Source organism: Jaculus jaculus, chromosome 4 (genome assembly GCF_020740685.1).
Source record: "Jaculus jaculus isolate mJacJac1 chromosome 4, mJacJac1.mat.Y.cur, whole genome shotgun sequence".
Lineage (NCBI taxonomy): Eukaryota > Metazoa > Chordata > Mammalia > Rodentia > Dipodidae > Jaculus > Jaculus jaculus.
Genome location: NC_059105.1, coordinates 162239075 through 162266043, shown reverse-complemented (window position 1 = coordinate 162266043; position 26969 = coordinate 162239075). Strand labels below are relative to the sequence as shown.

Sequence of the window (26969 nt, the reverse complement as noted above, 5' to 3'; positions counted from 1 at the left end):
ATAAATTTACTTTTAAATGTTTAGGAAAGGAACCAAATTGGCCAAGTATAAACAAAAATCCTTGCAAACGGCTTCAGCAGAAGGACAGGGAGACATAAAGAAAGACGGTGGGAGGGAATTATGTACATGGCATACTGTGTGTATGTGCGGCGATGGTCAATAAAAAGTTCACAAAGATCCTTCTGAAAACCATTGTTGAACACCAGATTTGTAAGTGGAACTTAAATTCCTAAGGGAAAATTCAGTTCTTTCAGTTTCTACTTCCATGAACTAAACTTGTTTGAAACAAGCAAAGAAAAAAAAAAAAATCGCCAGGAGTAACAGCTTCTTGGCTCCTTTTAGACAGTTCATGGAAACAGCATCTGGAACTTCCCAGAGCTGGGTGATTAACTGAGTGCTTGTCAGGCGCCACGCCACGTCATGGGTGCTTTACCTGAGTCAACTCACTCTCCAAATCCCTGGGAGCTGGGTGGGCTTGCAGACAGACAGATTAGGCGCAGAGGTAAGAAACACACCAAGGTTCTGCAGGCCATAAAGGATGGAGTCCAGCTTCGAACTCGGAGCAAGGCCCATGAGGGTGAGTCTTCCCATGTCACTTTGGATAGCGGCAGTGCTGGTACCCTCTGTTCATTCCCATCTTGTCCCAGAATTTTCCAGTGGGCGAGAGGAGAGGTGTGTGTCCAAGTGACCATTCAGTGAACGTGAAAAATAGAACTCTTGGCTGCAGAGACAACAGCCCAGTGGTCCTTAAAGTTCAGGGGTATGGATTGGAACCAAAGGGGCCTGTCCCCTGGACCTAACTTGAGGGGAGCTTCGGAGAGCTGTCATAGAAGCTGTGGAAAGAGAAAGAGAGAGGATGTCAGCATAGGGCTCCAGAGGGCTTGCCTGGTTTCACGGTATTCTTTTAGGGTTTTTATTTTATTTTATTTATTTGTTTGTTTGTTTTTTGAGGTAGGGTCTCACTCTAGGTAAGGCTGATCTGGAATTCACTCTATAGTCTCAGGGTGGCCTTGAACTCATGGCAATCCTCCTACCTCTGCCTCCCGAGTGCTAGGATTAAAAGCATGCACTACCACACCCGACCTTTATTTTCTTACAAATGCCCATTTTAAAATATATGTGTATATTTGATTTCTCTATTTGAGAGGAATAGGCAGAGAGAGAGGGAGAGAATGGATGCAGTAGGGCCTCTAACCATTGTAAACAAACTTCCGGTGCATGCGCCACCTTGTGCATCTGGCTTATATAGGTCCTAGGGAATTGAACCTGGGTCCTTAGGCTTCACAGGCAAGCATCTTAACCACTAAGCCATCTCTCCAGTCCACAAATGCCCATTCTTTTTTGGGGGGGGTTCGATGTAGGGTCTCACTCTAGCCCAGGCTGATCTGGAATTCACTATGTAGTCTCAGGGTAGCCTTGAACTCACGGCGATCCTCCTACCTCTGCCTCCCGAGTGCTGGGATTAAAGGCGTGCACCACCACATCCGGTACACAAATGCCCAATTTTAACTGTACCCAATACCTGACTGTAGGGACAGTGTGCCTTTGAATCCTGTTATTCTAGGATATTAGGCAAGTCCATTGTGGAGTGGTCTTACTGTGTAGATGAGGAGACCAGAAGATTGATTTCTGTGGCTTCCTATGAATCATCCATACAAAGAACACTACATTCTTTTGTTGTTTTGTTTTTTGTTTTTGTTTAAGGTAGGGTCTCTCTTTAGCCCAGGCTGACCTGGAATTTACTATGCAGTCTCAGGGTGGCCTCGAACTCACAGCAATCCTCGTACCTCTGCCTTCCAAGCGCTGGGATTAAAGATCTGCACCACCATACCTGGCTAAGGACACTACTTTCTACTAGCCCTAATAGATGAGCTAAGGAAAAAGACCAAACACTTGCTTTGAAATATGTTAGGCTCTGGAAAACAACTGTTTCTTCTCTCCACAGACAGATGGGTAGGAAAATGAGACCTATAGAACAGAAGTAAAAGAAGGACCTGAGAGCATAAGGACCCACTGCTTTGCACTTGATTGTCACAGGGAGCCTCTGGTCAGCAGGCCAGCCTCTGCTGGACACTCCAGAGCCTTCCAGGCCCGGTTCAAGAGCAGGAGTCTTTCTGGTGGTCCTGTGACAAAAATGCTGTTTACCCACAGTGACAGCCACCAAAGTTTTCCTTCTGACCGAAAGAGCCTGAATATAGCATGACAGATCTGTCTCTTAAGGAATCAGAAGTCAAGGAGCTGAACATGTCCACTCGAGGCCTCTACTGAGGCTGCTCCTTCTGTTATCTGAGGGTTCTCGCAGCTGCCACCATGCCTGGAAAGGCAAACTGGGGGAACTGGAAAGAGAATGGAGTGACGGGGTGGAGAACAGAGAGGAAGAGAACTGTCAATTCCAATTCTACCCACAAGAGAATTTTAAGCTATATCATACATTCCACCAGTGTTTTACAACTTCCAGACAGCCATTATACACATAATCTCAATGATCCCATAGCAACCCAGTAAGGTAGACAGAGGCACCACAGCCCCGTTCTGCTCCTGAGGGTGGCCAGGGGCAGGGTGGGAGCTCTTAGAGCATGGCAGAGTTAGCAAGCACCTTGCCAGTCCACTGCGGAAGAGGTGGTGGAAGGAATGTAAGAGCCAAAGGAAGGGCAGGACTCCTTACAGTGTGCTCCTCCAGACACAAAATGGCCTGGATATCCATGACCTCGCAGTGCCTGACACTACCTACACAAGACCGTCATAAGAGGAGGAAAAGATCATGACATCAAAATCAAAGAGAGAATGACTGAGAGGGGGAGGGGATATGATGGAGAATGGAGTTTCAAAGGGGAGGAGGGAGGGAATTACCATGGGATATTGCTTACAATCATGGAAGTTATCAATCAATAAATAAGTAAATATATATATATTTATATATATATATATATATATATATATATATATATATGTCACCTTACCAGTGGTAATCAAAGGCATCCTTGTCCCAGAACCTGAATCACTTTGTGGCATTACACAAACATTTCTTCTGGCCTCCTGCTTAAGCTCTTCAAATAGTGAGTAACACACTATCCCATGAGCCATCTGTTATTAATACTCTGCTGAAATCCTGATAACCTTCAGCCTTAAAGTCATTTGTTTTCCCATGAGAAGGATACCAATTGTCACAGGACCCTTCACTGAAAGACAATTTGCCTCTATACTGTAACCTTTCCATTGTTTCTTTATTTAAACAATATGACGGAAATTAGAGGTGCTTTTTACCCACTGCGGCAGCTACCTACGTTCTCCTTCTGACCAAAAGAGCGTGAATACAGTATGACAGATCTTTTCAAATCACAACACTTTTCAGGACAAGATGAAAGCAAAAACAAAATTGGTGGGCTGGAGAGATGGCTTAGCTGTTAAGGCACTTGCCTGCAAAGCCAAAGGACCCAGGTTTGACTCCCCAGGACCCACGTAAGCCAGATGCACAAGGGGGTGTATGCATCTGGAGTTCGTTTGCAGGGGCTGGGCCCACTTTCTCTCTATCTCTCTGCCTCTTTCTCTCTCTGTTGCCCTCAAATAAATAAATAAAGTGAACAAAAAAAAATTAAAAAGAAAGGAGAGAAAAGCAGATAGAGATTGAAGATGGGCTCACCAGGGCCTCCAGCTACTGCAAACGAACTCCAGACCCATGTGCCACCTTGTGCATCTGGCTTACATGGGTACTGGGGAACTGAACCTGGGTCCTAGGCTTCACAGGCAAATGCCTTAACTGCTAAACCATCTTCTCCAGGCCCAGCCCCAATTTGATTTTTCCCCCCTGAGATAGGGTCTCACTCTGGATTTCACTATGTAGTCTCAGACTGCCCTCAAACACATGCCAATTCTCTTACCTCTGCCTTCTATGTGCTGGGACTAAAGGTGTGTGTTACCACACCAGGCTATAAATATTCTATTTTATTGTTATTTATATATTTGCAAGCAGAGAGAGAGAATGGACATGCCAGGACCTCTAGCCACTTCAAATGAACTCCAGACACATGCACCGCATCGTGCATCTGGCTTATGTAGGTCCTGGGGAATTGAACCTCGGTCCTTAGGCCTTACAGGCAAACACTTTAACTGCTGAGCCATCTCTCCAGCCCTGATTACATTTTTAAAAATTTTCTTAAAAATATTTTATTTATTACTTCTCAGCACCGAGGGTGACAGAGCGGGAAGGTGGATAGAAGCTGTGTGGTGGGAAGGACATTGAGAGACAACTGGGCAAACAGAGGGAGGCAGTGAAGTCACAGAGGGTTCAGAGCCTTGGAATTACTCTAGGAAATAACACATTCTGGATTTATAAAACCAAGTTTCTGTCCTGGTAACATTTACCTTTCTTGCTCCTTTTATCATTGATGTGACTTGGTTTTTCTAAAAACATATATATTCCAGGGCTGGAATGATGGCTAAGCAGTTAAGGCGCTTGTCTGCAAAGCCGAAGGACCCAGGTTCAATTCCCCAGTACCCATGTAAGCCAGATGCAGAAAGGTGGCGTATGCATCTGGAGTTTGTTTGCAGTGGCTAGAGGCCCTGACACACCCTTTCTCTCTCTCTCTCAAATAAATAAATAAATAAATAAATAAATAAATTTATATATATATATATGTGTGTGTGTGTGTGTGTGTGTGTGTGTGTGTGTAAAATATATTCCCTCATTCATTTCATGGAGGCTTTTCTCAGTGGGAGAGTTTCTCAGGGGTGCCACACGCCTTTAATCCCAACACTCAGGAGGCAGAGGTAGGAGGATCACCGTGAGTTTAAGAGTTCAAGGCCACCCTGAGACTACAGAATTAATTCCAGGTCAGCCTGGACCAGAGACCTTACCTCAAAAAACCCTAGGGGTATGACGTCTGCTGCTATCTGGCTAAATGTATATACTATGCTCATCAAACTGCCCAATAACACTTCTCTTAATGTTCATAATGCTACTCTCACTTGAGAACCTTCTCTTTTCAGATGGCAGTCACTTTGGGATGACTCAGAAGGCATCATGGTGCTGTGAAGAAGTGACAGAGGAGCGCTCAGCACTGAAATATCTCTATCACACCTTCCAAGGCTCAGGGTCTAATGTGGAAGAGGTGGAGGAAAGAATGTAAGAGCCAAAGGAAGGGTAGGACTCCTTACAACGTGCTCCCTCCAGACACAAAATGGCCTGGATATCCATGACCTCACAGTGCCTGACACTACCTACACAAGACCATCATAAGAGGAGGAAAAGATGATGACATCAAAATAAAAGAGAGACTGATTGAGATGGGGAGGGGCTATGATGGAGAGTGGAGTTTCAGAGGGGAAAGTGGGGGGAGGGAGAGCATTACCATGGGACATTGTTTACAATCATGGAAGTTGTTAATAAAAAAATTAATTTTTAAAAATAAAAATATATAAATGAAATGCCTTCCATGTTGAGGAGGGTGGGATTTTCCTCAGGAAAAGCCGGGCATCCACCATGGTTGGGTACAGCCCAGAGGAAAAATGTCACAGTATTGTGAGAACAGACAGGGGGAAACATGCAGGCAGCTTCCCAGAACTAGAGGGTGGCCTTTCTGGTACATTCTCCGGGGAGGGAAATCCTGCCAGAACCGTGAGGCCACCCAGGTCCAGGCCCAGCACATCACCCACGCATGTGGTTGCTGGGGAAAGCCAGGCTGTCCTCCACCTGCGTGCCACGGAAATGTTTAATCAGAGCAGCGCGGAGTCCTCTGCGGGGGCACCGCACGCCGTCCTCTGGGCAAGGGGCAAACAATATGCCAATGTTTTCCTGCGATCACGGACCTCTTTAAAATGATTTCAACAGATTCCTGCCTAGTCTTGGTCGAGTCACAGCTCCTTCCCAGAACTGTGCGCATGCCGGGAAGACAATCCGGAGGAAGCGAAACATGCAGTGTTCTTTTCCATATAAACACATGCCACGAATAATTTATTTTTTTTCGAGGTAGAGTCTCGCTCTAGCTCAGACTGACCTGGAATTCACTATGTAGCTTCAGGGTGGCCTCGAACTCACGGCGATCCTCCTACCTCTGCCTCCCAAGTGCTGGGATTAAAGGTGTGCACCACCATGCCCGGCCACAAATAAAATTTTTAACCCCAGCAGTGGCCTTACTACTAGCACAGTCTTGCCAAAGAAAGAAAGAAAGAAAGAAAGAAAGAAAGAAAGAAAGAAAGAAAGAAAGAAAGAAAGAAAGAAAGAAAGAAAGAAAGAAAGAGAGAGAGAGAAAGAAAGACAGGAAGGAAGGAAGGAAGGAAGGAAGGAAGGAAGGAAGGAAGGAAGGAAGGAAGGAAGGAAGGAAGGAGGAAGGAAGGAAGGAAGGAAGGTGGGAAAGAAAAGGAAAGAAGAAAAAAATCAGCAGGGTGTAGTAGATCATGCCTTTAATCCCAGCACTCAGGAGGCAGAAGTAGGAGGATCGCTGTGAGTTCGAGGCCACCCTGAGACTACATAGTGAATTCCAGGTCAGCCTGGGCTAGAACAAAGCCCTACCTTGAAAAAAAGAAAAAGAAAACATTAGCAACCCACCTGCCTGCTCAATATCAACAGTTTATCTCCACAATGCAGCCACAGCTAGTCATGAGTGAGTTTAGAAGGTTCCTTCATGCCATGCAAGCACCTGACCCCTGGGTTAATGTCACTTGCTGGCCGTTGCTCGGACAGGAGCTCTGTCCAAGTGGCGTTTGTCCTCGCAAGCTTCTGGAAGGAGCAGGTGGCATTGGCGCATGGGTTACTTACGTGGGGTCCCGAGGCGATGGGCGTGCCCGGGTGAGTTCTGCCCTCACCTCATGTACTCCCCGTCACTCCTGTAGTCCATAAACGACTCTGATCCCGACACCTCCTCAAAATCCTCCAGCACCAGGCTGGTGGAGTCCTCACCCAGGACGCTGCTGTCGGGCCTTGACATCCTGGCCCGGGGCAGAGGTGCGGGAAGGCTGGTGGCACTTGGAGAGGAAGTCACAGAGGGTGTGGGCTGGGCAGAGGTGGGGAGAGCCTCTGCAGGCGACATGGCTGGCTCACAGTTTTCTTGATCGTCCTTCTCAGACTCTAGGCCTCCATCGGAGGTTGAGGGACCCAGGACGTGGTAGAGGCTGGGGAGACGGATGTCAAAGCGCAGCCCAAACTTAGCAAAGAGCTTGTCATTGAGGGTGTACAGCTTCTCCGAGATGTCATAGCCCAGCAGGGCGGAGAAGAGGCCCGAGATGTACCGCTCTCTGTCCAGAAGATGATGCAGGCTTTTCCGGGGCCAGGAGATGTAGCTACACTCAGTCTCTGCGGTCAGAGTGACCTGGGAGGGGGGGTCAGGAGCAGAGAGAGAAGGTTCACACTAGAATACATGCATCCTGCTTGCACACCAATAAGGGACTTCTTTCATTTCCGAATTCCCCAGTGGCCTCCCACGGAGGTCCAGGGACTGCCTTCCACTTGCGTGCACTGATAGGTAGGTCTCCTGTGTCAGGATGCTGGGCTCAGCCCCTCTAGCCACTCACCTCTCACCTTCTGGAACCTGTTTCCATAGCCTATTTCCTGGGTTTTTACATTCTATGGCTGCGCATCTGCAAAAGATTCGAGTCTAGTGATCGGAGGGGCAGGGGGGGGGCTTCCTAATGGGCTGGACAGATGTCAACCTGGTGACTATTCATTTTAACGATAAAGAAGGAAGATGAGGGCTTGGAGAGATGGCTTAGTGCTTAAGGCACTTGTCTTCAAAGCCCAAGGACCCAGGATGGATTCCCCAATACCCATGAAACCCAGAGGCACAAGGTGGCACATGTGTTTGGATTTCGTTTTCAGTTGCTAGAGACCTTGGTGTGCCCATTCTCTCTCAATCTCTCTCTCTCTCAAGTAAATAATTTTTTTTTTTTTTAAAGAAGGAAGATAGAGCTGGGCGTGGTGGTGCATGCCTTTAATCCCAGCACTTGGGAGGCAGAGGTAGGAGAATCGCCATGAGTTCGAAGCCACCCTGAGACTACCTAGTGAATTTCAGGTTAGCCTGGGATAGAGTGAGACCCAACCTCGAAAAATCAAAAAATTAATAATAATAATAATAATAATAATAAAAGAAGGAAGACAGCTCATGAATTAAAAGTGCTTGCTTGCAAAGTCTGCTGGCCTAGATTTGATTTCCCAATACCTAGTTACAGTCAGATGCACAAAATGGCACATGCATCTGAAATTTGCTTACAGCAGCAAGAAGCCCTGATGTACCCATTCTCATTCGTTTTCTCATTCATTCACTCTCACTCTTGCAAATAAATGAATAAATTTAAAAAAAAAAAAAAAAAGAACAACAGAAGCCAGGTGTGGTGGCTCACGCCTTTAATCCCAGCATTTGGGAGGCAGAGGTAGGAGGATCACTGTGAGTTTGAAGCCACCCTGAGACTACATCGTGAATTCCAGGTCCTGAATTAGAGTGAAACCCTACCTTCAAAATCCCCCCCAAGATAAATTAAATTAAATTAAAATTAAAAAGAAGAGAGCCAGGTGTGATGGAGCAAGCCTTTAATCCCAGCACTCAGGAGGCAGAGGTACATCCCAATGATGTTCAAACATCCCCATAGTCCAAGATCTTTTCACTGAGCCATAATACCAAAAAAAAAAACTCAAAAATACCCATAATGGCATGGAATAAACACTCATAATACAAAAGATGGCATTGGACATAGCAAAGAAATATTCAAGTAATACATGATTTAAACAGAGCAAACAGGGCTGGAGAGATAGCTTAGCAGTTAAGTGCTTGCCTGTGAAGGACCAGGGTTCGAGGCTCAATTCCCCAGGACCCACGTTAGCCAGATGCACAAGGGGCACATGCGTCTGGAGTTCGTTTGCATTGACTGGAGGCCCTGGCGTGCCCATTCTCTCTCTCTCTCTCTCTCTCTCTTTCTCTCTCTCTCTCTCTGCCTCTTTCTCTGTCACTTTCAAATAAATAAATAAACATAAAACAAAAAAATTTAAACAGGGCAAATACCAAACTCTGTAGCTCCAAGTCCAAACACTCTAGCCAGTAACAAGTCTCCAAGTCCAGCCACTCTAGCCAGTAACAAGTCTCCAAGTCCGATAATTCTAAACAGCAATAAGTCTCTAGTAGTCCAATTCCACCTCTCCAGTTAGGCTACTCACAGTCCTGGCAAACTTCATCCTGGGCCAGCAGCTCTCCTTGGCAGCCATCTCGTGGTCCAGGCATCTTCAGTTGGTCTCCACTGCAACCCATGGTTCATCCTCATGGCCCCATGGGGTCTCCATGCAGGCAACCAGCAAACCTGCTTCACACTGCCCATGGCCATTTCCAAAACACAAGACCGTGTTGCAAACTCAATGACCCTCTCTTTCTTGCATTTCCACAATACCAGGTTGGGTGCCAATTTGTTAATCCAGGGGGGAATAAAGCAGACTTTGAAAGAACAGGACACTCCTTGAGCACTCAGGCCCTTCCAAAAAAGTTTACATTCTTCCTGTTGCCCCAGTGCAGGTCAGCTGGCCCAATCTCAAAGGCTGTAATTTCTCAATTGCAGCTGAACAGACAGTAGTTCACCCAAAGATTTTTCTTTCTGAGCCATATCCCTCTGCTCACACCAGTTCATTTCTATGAAAAGCAACCATGCATAACTTCTCACAACCAAGGCATAACAGCAAGCTTCACACAAACTGCTAGCCCAGTCCAATCAAAGCTCTTTCTCACCCTCAGAAGCCAAACCTCACAGTCCATAGTTCTTACTGTGCATTCAGGTCTTTCAACTGTGACCAAAATAGTCCATCAAGCTGTACTTACAGCACTGCAAGGCATCTCTTAGGCCAAGTTTCAAGTCCTTCCACATTCCTCTTGAAAATCAGCTCCAAGAGGCCAAAGCCACACAGGTGTCTAGCAGCAACCCCACTCCTGGTACCACTTTACTGTGGCAGTCAGGTTCGCATTGCTGGTAGACATCACCCAACCAAGAGCAGTTTGTGGGAAAAAGAGGTTTATTTTGCCTTACAGGCTTGATGGGGAAGTTCCATGATGGCAGGGAATACGATGGCACAAACAGAGGGTGGACATCACCCCCTGGCCAACATAAGGTGGACAATAGCAACAGGAGCGTGTGCCAAACACTGGCAAGGGGACACTGGCTATAACACCCATAAGCCTACTCCCAACAACACACCGTCTCCGGGAGAAGTTAATTCCCAAATCTCCATCAGCTGGGAACCTGACATTCAGAACACCTAAGTTTATGGGGGACACCTGAATCAAACCCCCACAGTCCAGTATTGTCATTCCAGCTGAGGAGGCTGGGGCAGGAGGTTAGCAAGTTCAAGGCCAACTTGGGCTACACACAGTGAGTTCAGGGCCAGAGTAAAAGGACTCTCAAAGTAAAAAGTTTACAAAAGTGTTCTAGGGATATAGTTCATTGATAAAGTACTTGATTACCACTTACAAGGTCCTAGTTTTAACCCCCAGCACAGGGGGCAAAAAAGACAAAGAAAACAAACAAAGAATAGAGAGGGACAGTATATTGGGGTAGCTAGGGTCTAGTCATCAACAGAAAAACATTTCATGAGAGAAAAAAGCTTTTGGTTAGGCATTTCAAACCATACCAGGTAGACACAGCAGCCAGATGCTGGTTTCTGCTTTTTTTGTTTGTTTGTTTGTTTGTTTGGTTGGTTGGTTGGTTTTTATTTATTTATTTGGGAGAGAAAGAGGCAGAGAGAGAACGAGAATGGGTATACCAGGGCCTCTATCCTCTACAAACGAAATCCAGACGCATGTGCCACCTTGTGCATCTTGTTTACATGGGTTCTGGGGAACTGAACCTGAGTCCTCTGGCTTTGTAGGCAAGTGTCTTAACCGCTAAGCCACCTCGCCAGCCCTGGTTCCTGTTTTTAGCTTGACTCCTTTACCAGCTCTGTGACATCAGACAAATTATTAACCATGTCTGGCTGGGCACACTGCCTCCTGACAGAGAATTCTGCGGATAACTCAAAGCTGTCCATTACCAACAGTAGAAGAAGCAGTTGTCACAATTTGCCATGGCCTATGCCTTAGATTTCCTGACCAACAATTTTCCAGACAAGATATCGGTGCCAAACCTGAGCAGGTGTGTTTGAGGAAGAGCTGATTTGGAAGAAAACAATGTATTTAAGCCAAACACAGAGGGCTTGGGTGTTCCCACGCAAGTTCTGTTGCTGCTTTTTTTTTTTTTTTTTTTGAGGCAAACCCAACAGACTAGCCTTTTTTATCTTTTACGTGGGAGAGAGACAGAGGGAGAGAGAGAGGAAGGGAGGGAGAGAATTGGCACAGCAGGGCCTCCCTCCACTGCAATCCAACTCCAGTTGCATGCGCCCCCTTGTGTGCACGTGTGACATTGGGCACTTACGTCATTGTGTGTCTGTCTGCCTCATGTGGATCTAGAGAATTGAATGTGAGTTCTTAGGCTTCGCAGGCAAGCGCCTTAACTGCTAAACCATCTCTCCAGCCCTGCTTCCCTTTTTTAAAAAGCAAGGTATGAAAACCCTTTTCTTCCCTTTCATGGTCTCATTCATTTGTTTCTTTTTAGCAAAAATCCACAGAAAGAAAAGTGTGTCCAATATCCCATCTTCTCACTTGTTCTTAAACCATTCAGGCTTTGGGCTACAAGCATTGTTCCTGCCCAGGATCCCCAAGCATCGCTCAGCTGCTGTGTCCGCAGATCAGCTGCTGGATGCCCGGCCCCTCCCCTTTGACACACTCCCCTCTCATGGTCCCCAGGATGCCACGGGCTCCTGGGCAATCTCCTAATCTCTAGTTCCCAGGTTCCTTCGCCACGTCCTCTTTTTCTCAACTTCTTGACGCAAGAGGATCCGTTTCTGAGTTCCTTCTCTGCCCACACTTACTAGGTGATCTTATCTCAGTCACTGGCTTTAAGTATTTTCTTTAAGTATCAACCAGTTACCAAACTTACGTCTCAAGTTCAGAAGACCTCATTTCTGAATTTCAGACCTACGCAGCATCTCCGCTACACCGTCCATAGATGAGGTGGACGCAGAACATTCCAGGCTGAGTGTCTACTCCCTCCAGGCCAGCATTACCTGCAGCATTCCCTGTCACTCCATCCTACTAGCTGCTCAGGCAGCGCCTTAGTCTTTTCTGATTAATTCTTATGGATTCTTTTTTTTTTTTTGCTTTTTGCTTTTTTTTTTTTAAACTTTTTTTTTAAATTTTTTTTTGTTCATTTTTATTTATTTATTTGAGAGCAACAGAGAGAGAAAGAGGCAGAGAGAGGGACAGAGAGAGAATGGGCACGCCAGGGCCTCACACCACTGCAGACAAACTCCAGACGCATGCGCCCCCTTGTGCATCTGGCTAACGTGGGACCTGGGGAACCGAGCCTCGAACCGGGGTCCTTAGGCTTCACAGGCAAGCGCTTAACCGCTAAGCCATCTCTCCAGCCCTGCTTTTTGCTTTTTTAAGATAGGTTCTCACTATAGCTCAGGCTGACCTGAAATTCACTATGTAGTCTCAGGGTGGCCTTGAACTCATGGCGATCCTCCTACCTCTGCTGCTGGGATTAAAGGCGTGCGCCACCATGCCTGGCAATTCATATAGATTCTTTTTGTCTCTCCCTCTCTCATATTACATCCGACGTATTGGGATGATACCGTTAGGGCTCTATCTAGAAAACATATGCTCTGACATCACCTGGTACCCCGTCACCTCGGCCACTTCCTCTCCTACTCGATTCTCCCTCCCTGCCTCCATTCCAGGAGCTCTCCTTTCTGGATGTCAAAAGCCCTAGCCCTGCCTCAGGATTTGATCTGTGCTCTGTCTCATAGGGAACCACCATCACTTCTCTCAGGCCTTGGCTCAGACAGCACCTGTTAAACAAGAACTTCCACAAACACCTGTTTAAAACTGCAACCTTACACTTCTCAATGTTATTCTTTTTATTTTATTTTATTTTTACTTTCGGTTTTCCAAAACAGGGTTTCGCCCTAGTTCAGGCTGACCTGGAATTCACTCTATAGTCTCAGGGTGACCTCGAACTCACAGCAATCCTCCTACCTCTACCTCCCAAGTGCTGGGATTAAAGACGTGCGCCACCACGCCCGGCCTTGTATGTTATTTTTTAAATTAGCGGTTATCATCTTCTAGCCTATATGATTTAGTTATCATTCTGTTTAAGGTTTATTTTATTTATTTTTTTTTAATTTTATTTATTTATTTGAGAGCGACAGACACAGAGAGAAAGGCAGATAGAGGGAGAGAGAGAGAATGGGCGCGCCAGGGCTTCCAGCCTCTGCAAACGAACTCCAGACACGTGCGCCCCCTTGTGCATCTGGCTAACATGGGACCTGGGGAACTGAGCCTCGAACCGGGGTCCTTAGGCTTCACAGGCAAGCGCTTAACCGCTAAGCCATCTCTCCAGCCCATAAGGTTTATTTTTTGTCTCTCCCACTAGTGTTTAAGTTGCACAAGGGCAGGAACTGTGGCTGTTCATTTGTTTTTGTTTGGTTGGTTTTTTGAGGTGCAGTCTCACTCTAGCCCAGGCTCACCTGGCCTCTCACTCTGTAATCCCAGGCTGGCCTTGAACTTACATCCATCCTCCTACCTTTGCCTTCCAAGTGCTGGCTACCAAGCCTGGCCTTGTGCTGTTTATGGATGTGTTAGTGGTTACTATGAATGAATGAATCAAATGAAGATGATCAATCTTTTTTTTTAATTTATTTTTATTTGAATGGGCATGGCAGGGCTTTCAGCCTCTGTAAACCAACTTCAGATGCATGTGCTCCCTTTTGCATTTGGCTTATGTGGGTCCTGGGGAATTGAACCTGGGTCCTTTGGCTTTGCAGGCAAGCACCTTAACTCCTAAGCCATCTCTCCAGCCCGTCAATCTTTTGTTTGTTGCAAAACAACCTCTCGTCACTTTCTTGTGTTCTTTATAAAATTCTTCTGCAAAGGTGCTCCAGAAGTCTGCTTTCTACATGCATACAGGGCCAGCCGCAAGAAAGTTCAGACGGGGCTGGAGAGATGGCTTAGTGGTTAAGTGCTTGCCTGTGAAGCCTAAGGACCCCAGTTCGAGGCTCGATTCCCCAGGACCCACGTTACCCAGATGCACAAGGGGGCGTACGTGTGTGGAGTTCTTTTGCAGTGGCTGGAGGACGTGGCATGTCCATTCTTTCTCTCTCTCTGCCTCTTTCTCTCTCTGTTTGTCGCTGTCAAAATGAATAAATAAAAATAAACAAAAAAAATTTTTTTAAAAGAAAGTTCAGACGAGTATCTAGCTTTTTCTTTAACACTCACCTTAGAGGTTGGTTGAAGGGATTAAATGAGAACATATATAAAAAGGACTTGGGTAAACAGGATGTAGGTTGATGAATAAGTAGTTTTCAGGGGGAAGCTCCGGACTGATCTACTTGGTGACTAATGACAGTGTCATAGCACCAGTTAGCAGATGGTGCCATAACTGGCCTTCTGAGCGCTATGATAAAATGTTGATTGATTTGGGTTAAACGGTGTGGCTCCTGCTTCAGGCAGCCGCCGAGTACCGTTCTTGCAGTCAACAAAGGCGAAAGGCCAACGTCAGGGTGAACTACTTACTACTTGACATTTGCAAAGAGGAAATGGGACTTCACACAGCCCACGGCGAGTGTGTGCATCCCGCTGCTTCCAAAGGGGGCACACGCTAAAAATAGGAAGGAGAGGAACATGAGCGGTCTTACATTCCAGGCTGAGGCCAACTGGGGTTACAGCCCGTCCTTTGGAGCATGGTCAGGGAAGGATGTGGACACGCTCACCTGCTCCTGTCAGCGTCACCGTCTATTTCGGCAGAGCCAATCAGCCCTCCTTGGCATTGAAGACACTGCTGGGCTGGGCAGAGAGAGTAGGCACGGGCAGGCATGGGAATGGGATTGGAGGGGGTCAGTGTTTGGTGGTCCTAGAAATGGGATCAAGAGTGCCTCTCGGCCTCTATCACCACCAAGCCAAGTGCCTGGGTGGGGACAGGAGCCGGCCCGGCCAGTGGCACTGTCTAGTATGTGTCTGTTCAGGGATTGGTTCATATGCAGCCTAGGGGAGCCCCTGGTAGAAGTGGCGGGAAACACACAGATTCCTGCCAACTGTCAGTGGAGGAGAGTTCCTAAGGGGAGGGGAGGATGTCTATATAAACTCCACTCTTCCGGTGGTCCTTCCATTTCTGGAAAAGAACGGAACAGCCGATTCACACTGCTACTTGGCTTTGCTTTCTGGCTGAATTGACCTGATGTCTTAGGGCCTTAGATTCCTCGTCTGTCAAGTAGAGTCACAACGATAGCCAATCCAACCGGTGTGGATCAGTGAGGCAATGTGACCTGCGGTGCCTGCAACCAGCTAGCTGCTCAGTCATCCAGAACAACAAGTCGGGGGCTGGAGAGATGGCTTAGCGGTTAAGCGCTTGCCTGTGAAGCCTAAGGACCCTGGTTCGAGGCTCAGTTCCCCAGGACCCACGTTAGCCAGATGCACAAGGGGCGCACACGTCTGGAGTTCGTTTGCAGTGGCTGGAAGCCCTGGAGCACCCATTCTCTCTCTCTCCCTCCGTCTCTCTGTTGCTCTTAAATAAATAAAGAAAGAAAGAACAACAAGTCAGAAGGACTGGCGGAGAGCAGGGGCTGAGGGCCAGGTTCCCCCTTGGGACATGGATGTGAGTGCTCTAAGACTTCTCGCAGACACCAACTGCTTACTGACAAGGCAGTTCAACAATTTTGTTTGTTTTGTCTTTCGAGGTAGGGTCTCACTATAACTCAGGCTGACCTGGAACTCGCCATGTAGTCTCAGGGTGGCCTCGAACTCACAGCGATCCTCCTACCTCTGCCTCCCGAGCGCTGGCATTTAAGGCGTGCGCCACCACACCTGGCCCAACAAACCTTTATTGAACATCTGCCGTGCTTTCTGCGATATCTTTTGGAGCAAGGTGTTGGCGGGGGGGGAAGGAGAGGGAGAGGGACAGACCCAGTTTTCACTTCAAAGAGTTGCCGTGTGTGGAAGACTGGAAGGGCCCAGATCTTCAGGACAGAGAAGTGACGTGTGCACGGTTGGCAGAAACAGAAGGAGGTGCCCTGGCAGGCAGGAGGTGGCTGAAAACTACGGGGGTGGAGGCTGGGAGGTGGCATTGGCAGTCTTCACGGAGGAGTGAGGGGGCCACAGTATCTGTCTAGAAAGGCAATGTAATTTAGAGAGAGGGCACTGCGGGGTCAAGGCGTGGAGTGGCACATCAAAAGAGTGTGTTTAGGGGCTGGAGAGATGGCTTAGCGGTTAAGCGCTTGCCTGTGAAGCCTAAGGACCCCGGTTCGAGGCTCGGTTCCCCAGGTCCCACGTTAGCCAGATGCACAAGGGGGCGCACGCGTCTGGAGTTCGTTTGCAGAGGCTGGAAGCCCTGGCGTGCCCATTCTCTCTCTCTCCCTCTATCTGTCTTTCTCTCTGTGTCTGTCGCTCTCAAATAAATAAATAAAATTAAAAAAAAAAAAAAGAGTGTGTTTAGGAAGTACTAGCATTCAGCACAGAGAGCCGGAGCACAAATGTACGAGGAAGGGAGCCCAGCAGCTGCAGCCCCAGATCACTAATGGGTTTCAGTTGCCCAAAAGAGGGGAATTTATCCTGTGGACAGTAGAATATTCTAGAAGGGTTTTGGACACAGGCCTGTCAGGGACCAGCATCAGCTTGCCCTGTCCCTCCCTCCCCAGGAGCCCAGACACCCCTTCCACTGGAGCAGCAGGTCATGGTTTCAGCCCTAGGATCATAATGGCAGTGGGTAAAGGCAGATAGGAGAGAGGACTTAGGTGTGGCCTTTAATCCCAGCACTTGGGAGGCAGAGGTAGGAGGATCACCATGAGTTCGAGGCCAGCCTGAGACTACATAGGGAATTCCAAGTCAGCCTGGGCTAAAGTAAGACCGTACCTTAAAAGGAGGGAAACCACTGGAGAGATGGCTTAGCAATTAAGGTGCTTGCCTGCAAAGCCTAAGGACCCAGGTTTTGATTCCCCAGGACCATTCTATCTCTCTCTCTCTCATAAATAAATAAAAATAGGGCTGGAGGGCAGGAGAGATGGCTAAGCGATTAAGGTGTTTGCCTGCAAAGCCAAAGGATCCCAGTTCGATTCTTCAGGACCCACGTAAGCCAGATGCACAAGAGGGCACATGCAGCTGGAGTTCGTTTGCAGTGGCTGGAGGCTCTGGCGTGCCCATTCTCTCTCTCTCTCTCTCTCTCTGTCTGTTTCTGTCTCTCACTCTGCCTCTTTCTCTCTCGATTAAATAAATAAATAAATAAATATTTTTTAAAAAATAAAAAAAAGCCGGGCATGGTGGCGCACGCCTTTAATCCCAGCACTCGGGAGGCAGAAGTAGGAGGATTGCCGTGAGTTCGAGGCTACCCTGAGACTCCATAGTGAATTCCAGGTCAGCCTGGGTTAGAGTGAGACCTTACCTCGAAAAACCAAAATAAATAAATAAATAATATAATCTTTAAAAGAAAAAAAGGGGCTGGGGAGATGGCTTAGTGGTTAAGGTGCTCACCTGTGAAGCCTAAGGATCTAGGTTTGATTCCCCAGTACCCATGTAAGCCAGATACACATGGTGGCATTTGCAATGGCTGGAGACCCTGGCATGCCCATTTTCTCTCTATCTGCCTCTCTCTCTCTTTCTCTCAAAATACCTAAATAAACATAAAATATTTAAAAGAAAAAAGATGTGAGAGAGGCAAAGAGGAGGCAAGGACCCCGGGTTATAGCCGTGCAGGTGTGGCGGGGCTGTCGTGGGGGTGGGCTCCTTGTTACCTGGAAGACCCCTTCCTCCGTGGGGTGCAACGATTCCCACTCTGGAGAGTCCATGAACTGGTATGGAAAGATGTAGTGTAGAAACTGTCCATCCTGGCTCACCCGCACCCTGGGAAAGGGAGAGAAGAGACTGCGTGGGAGGGGGAAGTGGTTTCTCAGACACCCTGCTAGGAAGTCACGCGGCTGATGAGCACAGCTCCTGACAGGGTGGGAAGGCTCAAAGCAGGAGTGGCCCCTTTAAATGTGAAAGTGCTTAAGCTGGGAACCCATAGAGGTCTCCTGAAGTCTCCTTTTTAACCACACAAGGCTCTCAATTCCAGCCTATAGATTTAAACCCCTGGAGAGCATTTTAAAAACCCACTGAGGGGCCTGGAAAGATGGCTTAGCGGTTAAAGTGCTTGCCATGAAGCCTAAGGACCCATGTTTGACTCTCCAGATCCCACGTAAGCCAGACATACAAGGTGCCACATGCAAATGGAGTTTGATTGCAGTGTCCAAAGGTCTGGTGCACCAATTCTCTCTCTCTCATAAAAACAAAAAACAAAACCAAAAAAAAAAAAAAACACTGAGAAGCCAGGATGGGTGGCTCATACCTATAATCCCAGCACTCCCAGAATGCCAGGCAGGAGGATGACCATGAGTTCAAGGCCAGCCCAGGCTCTACAGTGTATACCAAGGCCTCAAACAAAACAAACAAACAAGAAAAGCTCACTTAAGCTTGGGCCTTATGTCAAAATTAAGCCAGAATCTCTGTAGATGGAGTGTGGACATGGCTTACTTTGGAAACTGCCCCAGTGAACCTCCTGTGTATCCAGGACAGAAACCATTATACCAGAGCTCAGTTGTCCACTTGCCACATGTGTTTACGTGCATTAAAATCAAGTAAATTAGAACTGGAGAGGTGGCTTAGCGGTTAAGCGCTTGCCTGTGAAGCCTAAGGACCCCGGTTCGAGGCTCGTTTCCCCAGGACCCATGTTAGCCAGATGCACAAGGGGGTGCACGCGTCTGGAGTTCATTTGCAGTGGTAAAAGGAGTCTAAAATCATACAAAATACCCAGTACAGTATGTTCTTGTTCCTCTTCCAACCTGAGGCCCAAATATATAGCTTTCTTTGAGTTTAATAAGCGATCCTTCTGTGGGGTTTTTGTTTGTTTGTTTGTTTGGTTGGTTGGTTGGTTTCAAGGCAGGGTCCCAGCATAGCCCAGGCTGACCTGGAATTCACTGTGTAGTCTCAGGCTGGCCTTGAACTCACAGTAACCCTCCTATCTAACCTCCCATATGCTGGGATTAATAGCACCACAGCCAGCAGACAGAGAGAGAGAGAGAGAATGGGTACACCAAGGCCTCTGGCTGCTGCAAATGAACTCCAGATGCATGCGCCCCCTTGTGCTTTTACATGGGTCACTGGGGAATCAAACTTGGGTCGTTAAGTGTTACAGGTAAGCACCTTAACTGCTGAGCCATTTCCCCAGCCCTCCTTGTATTGTTTTTAAAGGCCCTCCTCAGCCCTGATTTAGGTAACTTGAGAGGTTTTCTGTGGCTGCAACTAGGAATTCTAATTAATATATCTATATCTAATATTTTTATTTATTTTACTTATTTATTTATTTGCGAGACAGAGAGGGAGGCAGACAGAGAGAATGGGCACACCAGGGCCTCCAGCCACTGCAAATGAACTCCAGCTGCATGCACCCCCTTGTGCATCTGGCTTATGTGGGTCCTAGGGAATCAAACCTAGGTCCTTTGGCTTTGCAGGCAAATGCCTTAACCACTAAGCCATCTCTCCAGCCCATTTTTTAATTTATTTGAGAGGAAGGGAAGGAGAGAGAGAGAATGAGAATGGGCATTCCAGGGCCTCCAGCTGCTGCAAACAAACTCCAGACACATGTGCCATCTTGTGCATCTGGCTTATGTGGGTACTGGGGAGTCAAACCTGGCCCCTTGGCTTCTCAGGCAAGCACCTTAACATCTAAGCCATCTCTCCAACCCTTCACCTTCTCTTTTTTTTTAAATTTATTTATTTATTTATTTATTTATTTGAGAGCGACAGACATAGAGAGAAAGACAGATAGAGGGAGAGAGAGAGAATGGGCGCACCAGGGCTTCCAGCCACTGCAAATGAACTCCAGATGCGTGCGCCCCCTTGTGCATCTGGCTAATGTGGGTCCTGGGGAACCGAGCCTCGAACCGGGGTCCTTAGGCTTCACAGGCAAGCGCTTAACCGCCAAGCCATCTCTCCAGCCCCACCTTCTCTTTTAATGTGAGCTGTACCAGGCAAAAAGGTGCCTCTGTCGGGAAGGAAAGGAGGAAGAAAGCCAGCTCGGAGGTGCACATGTCCACAGGGTGTGTGCTGTCCTTTCGTTACATCTGGAGCTTTGCTGACTACCCGGATATTCACGGTGCCACCTTGTTGCTGCATGCCTGGGCATGTCCACATGGGTATACTGTGGCCCTTGTCTCAGAGGATTTTACAGTTGGTGGAAAACATGGGCACATAAGTAACCGGCTGTGAGTCAAGGTGAGGAGCGTCATTGTGATGCAGGGGCACGGGACAGGGAGGGTTTGGTTCCAGCTTGTTTTGAAAGATGAACAAGCTATTGAAAAGCGGTAAGATTCCCCAGTGCCCATGAGAAGCCAGAAGCACCAAGTGGTACATGCACCTGGAGTTCGTCTGCAGAGGCAGCTGGCCCTGGCGCACCTATGCTCATTCTCTCTCAGAGAAGTAAAGAAAAGTATTTTTTTAAAAGGGGGTGGCTTAAGCCGGGCGTGGTGGCGCACGCCTTTAATCCCAGCACTCAGGAGGCAGAGGTAGGAGGATCGCTGTGAGTTCGAGGCCACCCTGAGACTCCATAGTGAATTCCAGGTCAGCCTGGGCTACAGTGAGACCCTACCTCGAAAAACCAAAAAAAAAAGGGGGGGGGTGGCTAGAGAAATGACCTAGCAACTACAGCATTTGCCTGTGAAGCCTAAGGACCCACATTTGATTTTCCAGATCCCATGTAAGTCAGACGTACAAGCTCGCAAGGTTGCACATGCGCAAAAGGTGGCGTGTGCATCTGGAGTTTGAGTGCAGTGGCTGGAAGCCCTGGTGAACCAATTCTCTCTCTCTGATTAAAAAAACAAAAAAAGCCATGGGCTGGAGAGATGGCTTAGCGGTTAAGCGCTTGCCTGTGAAGCCTAAGGACCCCGGTTCGAGGCTCGGTTCCCCAGGTCCCACGTTAGCCAGATGCACAAGGGGGCGCACGCGTCTGGAGTTCGTTTGCAGAGGCTGGAAGCCCTGGCGCGCCCATTCTCTCTCTCCCTTTATCTGTCTTTCTCTCTGTGTCTGTCTCTCTCAAATAAAAAAAAAAAAAAATTAAAAAAAAAAAAAAAGCCAGGTGTGGTGGCACATGCCTTTAATCCCAGCTCTAGGGAGACAGAGGTAGGAGGATTGCTGTGAGTTCAAGGCCACCCTTAGACTACATGGTGATTTCCAGGTCAGCCTGGATTAGAGTGAGACCCTACCTCTAAAAACAAACAAACATGGCTGGAGATATGGCTTAACAGTTAAGGCGCTTACCTGCAAAACCAAAGCAGCCAGGTTTGATTCTCCACGTAAGCCAAATGCACAAGGGGGCACATGCAACTAGAGTTCATTTGCAGTGGCTGGAGGCCCTGGTGCGCCCATTCTCTCTCTCTGTCTCTACACCTGCCTAGTTCTCTTCCTCTCTCTCTCTTAAATAAATAAATAAGATAAAAATGTTTTAAAGAAAAAGAAGAAGATAAGATGGGGATGGACAGAGATCTGGGAATCCGCCATGGCAGTATGATTTTGAATCTCTGCTGCTTCTCTTCCTCCACGTCACTCTAGTTTTAACTGGACAGACACTGTAGAGCTCAAGGCTACATTCTCATAGCAGGGTATAAACCAAAAGGTTAAGTTCTAGCCAATGGCATATAAGCATTCCTCAGTCTTGCACTTAACGAGTGCCTAGATATATGTGTGCACAAATTGCCAAAGTCGGGCTGGAGAAATGGCTTAGCGGTTAAGGCATTCGCCTGCAAGGCCAAAGGACCCAGGTTCGATTCCCCAGGGCCCACATTAGCCAGATGCACAAGGGGACACATGCATCTAGAGTTTCTTTGCAGTGGCTGGAGGCCCTGAAGCTCCCATTCTCTCTCTCTCTTTCTCTGTTAAATAAATATAAAATATTTAAAAAAAAAAAGAAATAGTTGTAACTTCCAATAATTGATAAGGCTTTAAAATTTTATTTTAAAAAATGACTAAAGTCCATCACTGAGCCATTAAAGCTATTTCCAATCATCTGACCACCTAAAGAAGGAAGGCAGAAGGCGATGGAGGTTCAAACCAAGCCAGGAACAGAGTTAGCCCACACTCTGGTGGAAGGAAGATGCTTGCTCTTACAGGACCAGGAAATTTCATAGAGATTGCCTACAGGAACTTCCTTGAGTAATGAAAAGTTCTAGAGAAAAATGGCATGCTCTGTTGCCGTACCTCAGGGTACTTACATATGCCGTCCTCAGCTAGACCCCTTCCCGAGCAGCTCAGCTTAACTCTTTACTTGAAGTCTGTCTGATCTCCCAAGAAGAGCAAGATCCACCATTTTCAGTCTCACTATACTTTTAGTTTCTCCATGAAAGTGCTATGTCCATAATTTTTTTAAAAAATATTTTATTTATTTATTTGTTAAAGAGTTAGAAACAGGGGAGAGAGAGGATAGAGAATGGGTACTTTGGGGCCTCCAGCCACTGCAAATCAACACCAGAGGCATGCTCCACCCTGTACATCTGGCTTTTTGTGGGTACTGAGGAATCAAACCTGAGTCCTTTGGTTTTGTCAGAAAGTACCTTAACCACTAAGCCATCTCTCTAGCCCTGCTGTGTCCATTATTAACCAAAGTGGCACACATTCATTATCTACTTAAGACCCACTTTTCTTTTTTAGGCAAGGTCTCACTGTAGCCCAGGCTGACCTTGAACTCATAGCAATGTTTCTACCTTAGCCTCCCAAGGGCTGGAATTATAGGCATGAACTACCACAACCAGTTTCAAAATGTCCTTTGATCATAAACCCCTTCCACTACCCTTTGTGCCTCTTCCCCTCTTCCATTGGACCCCTTCTTATTTCTAACTAGTCCCACAAAGTTCCACAGAGAATGATGTCTCGGGCTGGAGGGATGGCTTAGCAGTTAAGATGTTTGCCTCCAAAGCCAAAGGACCCAGGTTCGATTCCCCAGGACCCATGTTAGCCAGATGCACAAGGGGGCGCATGTGTCTGGAGTTCGTCTGCAGTGGCTGGAGCCCTGGTGCACCCATTCTCTCTCTCTCAAATAAATGAAATAGAAAGAGAATGATGTCTCATTTCTTTCCTCCATCACACATGACAGAATGCTGATGGATCCAAAGTTGTACAGCTTCGGTGTAGGTGACAACCATTGTGAGATCGTGAATTGCAGGAGCCACTTCATGTCCAGATGACCTTGTTAGCTCTCCATCCTCCAGCTCTTACATTCTTTCCGCCCGTTTCTTCTGCATTGTTCTCTGAGCCTTGAATAGTGTGAGAGAGATGTCTCACTTAGTGCTGAGCACTTAACAGTAACTTAGTCTCAGCACTTTGATGGGTTTTGAATCTCCCCAGTATTTATCACTATCTGCAAAAAGAAGCTTCCAGGGGTTGAAGAGATGGCTCAGAAGTTAAGGTAAGTGCTTGCTTGTAAAGTTTAAAGGCCCTGGTTCAATCCCCAGTACCCACATAGAGCCAGATGCCTCTGGAGTTTCTTTGCAGAGGCAGGAGACCTTGATTAAAAAAAAAAAAGTTTTTTGTTTTTTGAGGTAGGGTCTCACTCTAGCTCAGGCTGACCTGGAATTCACTATGTAGTCTCAGGGTGGCCTCGAACTCACGGTGATCCTCCTACCTCTGCCTCCCAACTGCTGGAATTAAAGGTGTATGCCACCATGCCCGGCCTATAAAAATATTTTTTTAAGAAAAGGAAACTGGAGAGAATGTAGAGTGGTTAAAGGGGCTTGTTTGCAAAGCCTGATGGCCTAGGTTTGACTCCCCAGTGCCCACATAAAGCAAGATGCACAAAGTGGCACATGAACCTGAAATTCCTTTGTAGTGGCAAGAGGCCCTGGTATGCCCACATTCATTCTCATTCTCTCTCTCTCTGCATGCAAATAAATAAAATAAAATAAAAAGATGTTAAAAAAGAAGCCAATTACTCTATAGGTATAAACACAAATATTTAGAGGTTGGCCCCCAGCACTTCCCCCCCCCTTTTTTTTTCTCCCAAGGTGGGTTCTCACTTAGCTCAGGCTGACCTGGCATTTATTCTGTAGCCCCAGGCTGCCCTCAGACTCACAGCGACACTCCTATCTCTGCCTCCTAGCACTCTTGAGAAATAGCTGAAGAAAGTGGGGAAGGAAGCCCGGTGCGATGGCACACTCCTTTAGCCCCAGCGCTTGGGAGGCAGTGGTAGGAGGACCGCAGTGATCTGGATGCCAGTCTTGCACTACAGAGTGAATTTTAGGTCGGCCTGGGCTAGAGAGAGAGAGACCCCACTCCCCACCCCTGCCAAGGGGGGGGGGGAAGTGCACAAGGGAAAATAGAAGAAAGGAAATGAGGTAAGGAAAGAAGAAAGATACAATGAAAGATACAAAGGTATTTATGGGGCTGGAGAGATGGCTCAGCAGTTAAGGCGCTTGCCTGTGAAGCCTAAAGACCCAGGCTTGACTCCCCAGAACCCATGTAAGCCAGACGCACAAGGTGATGCATGCACACAAGGTCACTTTTTTGTTTTGTTTTGTTTTGTTTTGTTTTGTTTTTCAAGGCAGGGTTTCAATCTAACTCAAGCTGACCTGGAACTCACTATGTAGTCTCAGGCTGGCCTTGAACTCAGGACGATCCTCCTACCTTTGCCTCCCGAGTGCTGGGATTAAAGGCATGCACCGCCATGCCCGGCTCCTAACTTCTTTAAAAAAAAATACTTATTTTTATGTTTACTTATTTATTTGAGAGTGACAGACAGACAGAGAGAGAAAGAGGCAGATAGAGAGAGAGAGAATGGGCCCACCAGGGCCTCCAGCCACTGCAAACGAACTACAGACACTTGCGCCCCCTTGTGTATCAGGCTTACGTGAGGCTAGCGTGGGTCCTGAGGAATTGAGCCTTGAACCGGGGTCCTTAGGCTTCACAGGCAAGTGCTTAACAGCTAAGCCACCTCTCCAGCCCCAATTCCTAACTTTTGATGCTAAACATACTAGGAAAAGCATCCCTTTCTGGGGAAGACGCTCTTATATGAGCTCACAGTATAGCTACCATAAAGAAGACATCGGGGGCTGGAGAGGTGGTGCAGTGGTTAAAGGCTTGCTGCAAAGCCTAACAACCCAGGTTCGATTCCCCGGTAACCACATAAAGCTAGATGTTCAATGGCACATGCATCTGGAGTTCATTTGCAGTGGCTGGGGGCCCTGGTGTGCCCATTCTCTCTTTTTCTCCTACTTCCTCTCTTTATCTCTCTTCTATCACTCTCTGCTTGCAAATAAATAAATAAAATTAATTTACAAAAAAAAAAAAAAAAAAGAAAGAAAAGGAAGAGCCGGAGGTGGTGGTGCACGCCTTTAATCCCAGCACTCAAGAGGCAGAGGTAGAAGGATCACTGTGAGTTCGAGGCCACCCTGAGACTACATAGTGAATTCCAGGTCAGCCTGAGCTAGAGTGAGGGCATCCACTCGCCCTAACTGAGACCACCACCCACAACGTCTAACACTGTTCCATAGAGGTGGGTGTCTCCTCCAAATCCCCAAAGATAATTGTGAGGGCGTCACTACTTGTCTGTCACCATGGGCCCTTAGATTTGCAGTGCGGAATGTCCCCAATCATGGAAATGGGAAAGCGGACAGGACCGGATATGCCCGGGACAGCTATACTCCAGGGTTGGCATAGGATATGCCCAACACGAATGGGATATGTTCCCTTGTTGCTTTGGGGAACAGGAGTGGCTGGAAATCTGACCTGGTTCTGGCTTTATTCTTGCACATAGTTGGTGCTTAGCAAATGCTGAATGCAAATGGGAGAAAAGAAAGTTACTGAAATGGTCAGTTTTCCAAAGCTCACAAAAACCTTGCTGTAGCATAATCATCACACACTGGTATGATGCATCTCTCTCTCTCTCTCTCTCTCTCTCTCTCTCTCTCTCTCTCTCTCTGTGTGTGTGTGTGTGTGTGTGTTTGTAGGTGTATGTTCATTTCAGGCCTGGGTTCACCTCCCCTCCCTGCCCCAGCAGTAAGTACATATGCACCATCACTCCTGACATCATCGAAAATACCTTATGATCTACTTTCCTCTTGGAAAATGTTACAAAAGAGGAAGCAAGTCCACTCCTAGAGAAAAATTAAATCTATTTTGGGTTTCTTTGACTTGCCACATCCTTCTCTCAATGAAAGGGGACATGAAATGGAAAGCGGACACTAGGAAATGAGAAGTGTGGGCTGGGGGAAAAAGAAAAACAAAACAAAACGAAACGAAACGAAATTCCAGCCAGTGACAGTGACGGAGCGGCTTACCGGCCAGCAAGAAGCAGGGACAGCTGGTTGATGGGTGTCTCGCCCTCCACGGCGTAGGTCTGCTCTGTGGCCAGGGTCAAGACTTGCTGGTGGCAGCAGCGGATGATCTCCTGGTAGGTGTGCAGGGGCACCCGCAGGGGCATGCCCAGCGTCTTGTAGAGGAGGCAGAACTCCTCGGGGAGGGTGTCCACGCGCAGGCGGTACACCAGGTGTCCCAGCTGCAGCAGGCAGGCGGCCGTCAGCAGGGCACTCCAGAGAACCACGTCTAGTCCGCAGGCGTTAAACCAGCCCCACAGCACGTGGCACAGGTAGCCTGTGCCCAGGAAGCCGAAAAGGTAGAGCCCTCCGTACACTCCGCTGCCCGCCATGAAGCCCAGCAGCAAGATGCAGTTGGCCAGGTGGTAGATGGCCCCTTCCTGCTCCTGCTTCCAGCTGGTGCACACTGGGCCATGCCAAAGGAGCTGGCCCACCGTGCTGCTGTTGGAGGTCATTTTTGGCCCTGACGCTGTCCCCGCATGTGACCCTCTGAAGGTGAAGGGATCTGTCCTCCCAGGGAGGACTGCTCACCTCCGGCTTCTCACCACCAACTCCACCTCTGCTGGGAGAAAGGCTTCCAATAGTTGTG

General features: G+C 47.6%; 1 protein-coding gene across 1 annotated transcript; it reads right to left on the bottom strand.

Moving 5' to 3' along the window:
- Positions 1 to 467: 467 nt before the first annotated feature.
- On the bottom strand, positions 468 to 26969 carry Popdc2 (popeye domain containing 2). Its single transcript, XM_004666850.2, has 4 exons — positions 26345 to 26969; positions 17780 to 17888; positions 6755 to 7304; positions 468 to 833 (listed from the first exon to the last, which is right to left on the bottom strand). Exons 1-3 carry the CDS (start codon positions 26833 to 26835, stop codon positions 6798 to 6800), a joined length of 1107 nt encoding a protein of 368 aa, XP_004666907.1. The 5' UTR covers positions 26836 to 26969; the 3' UTR covers positions 468 to 833; positions 6755 to 6797.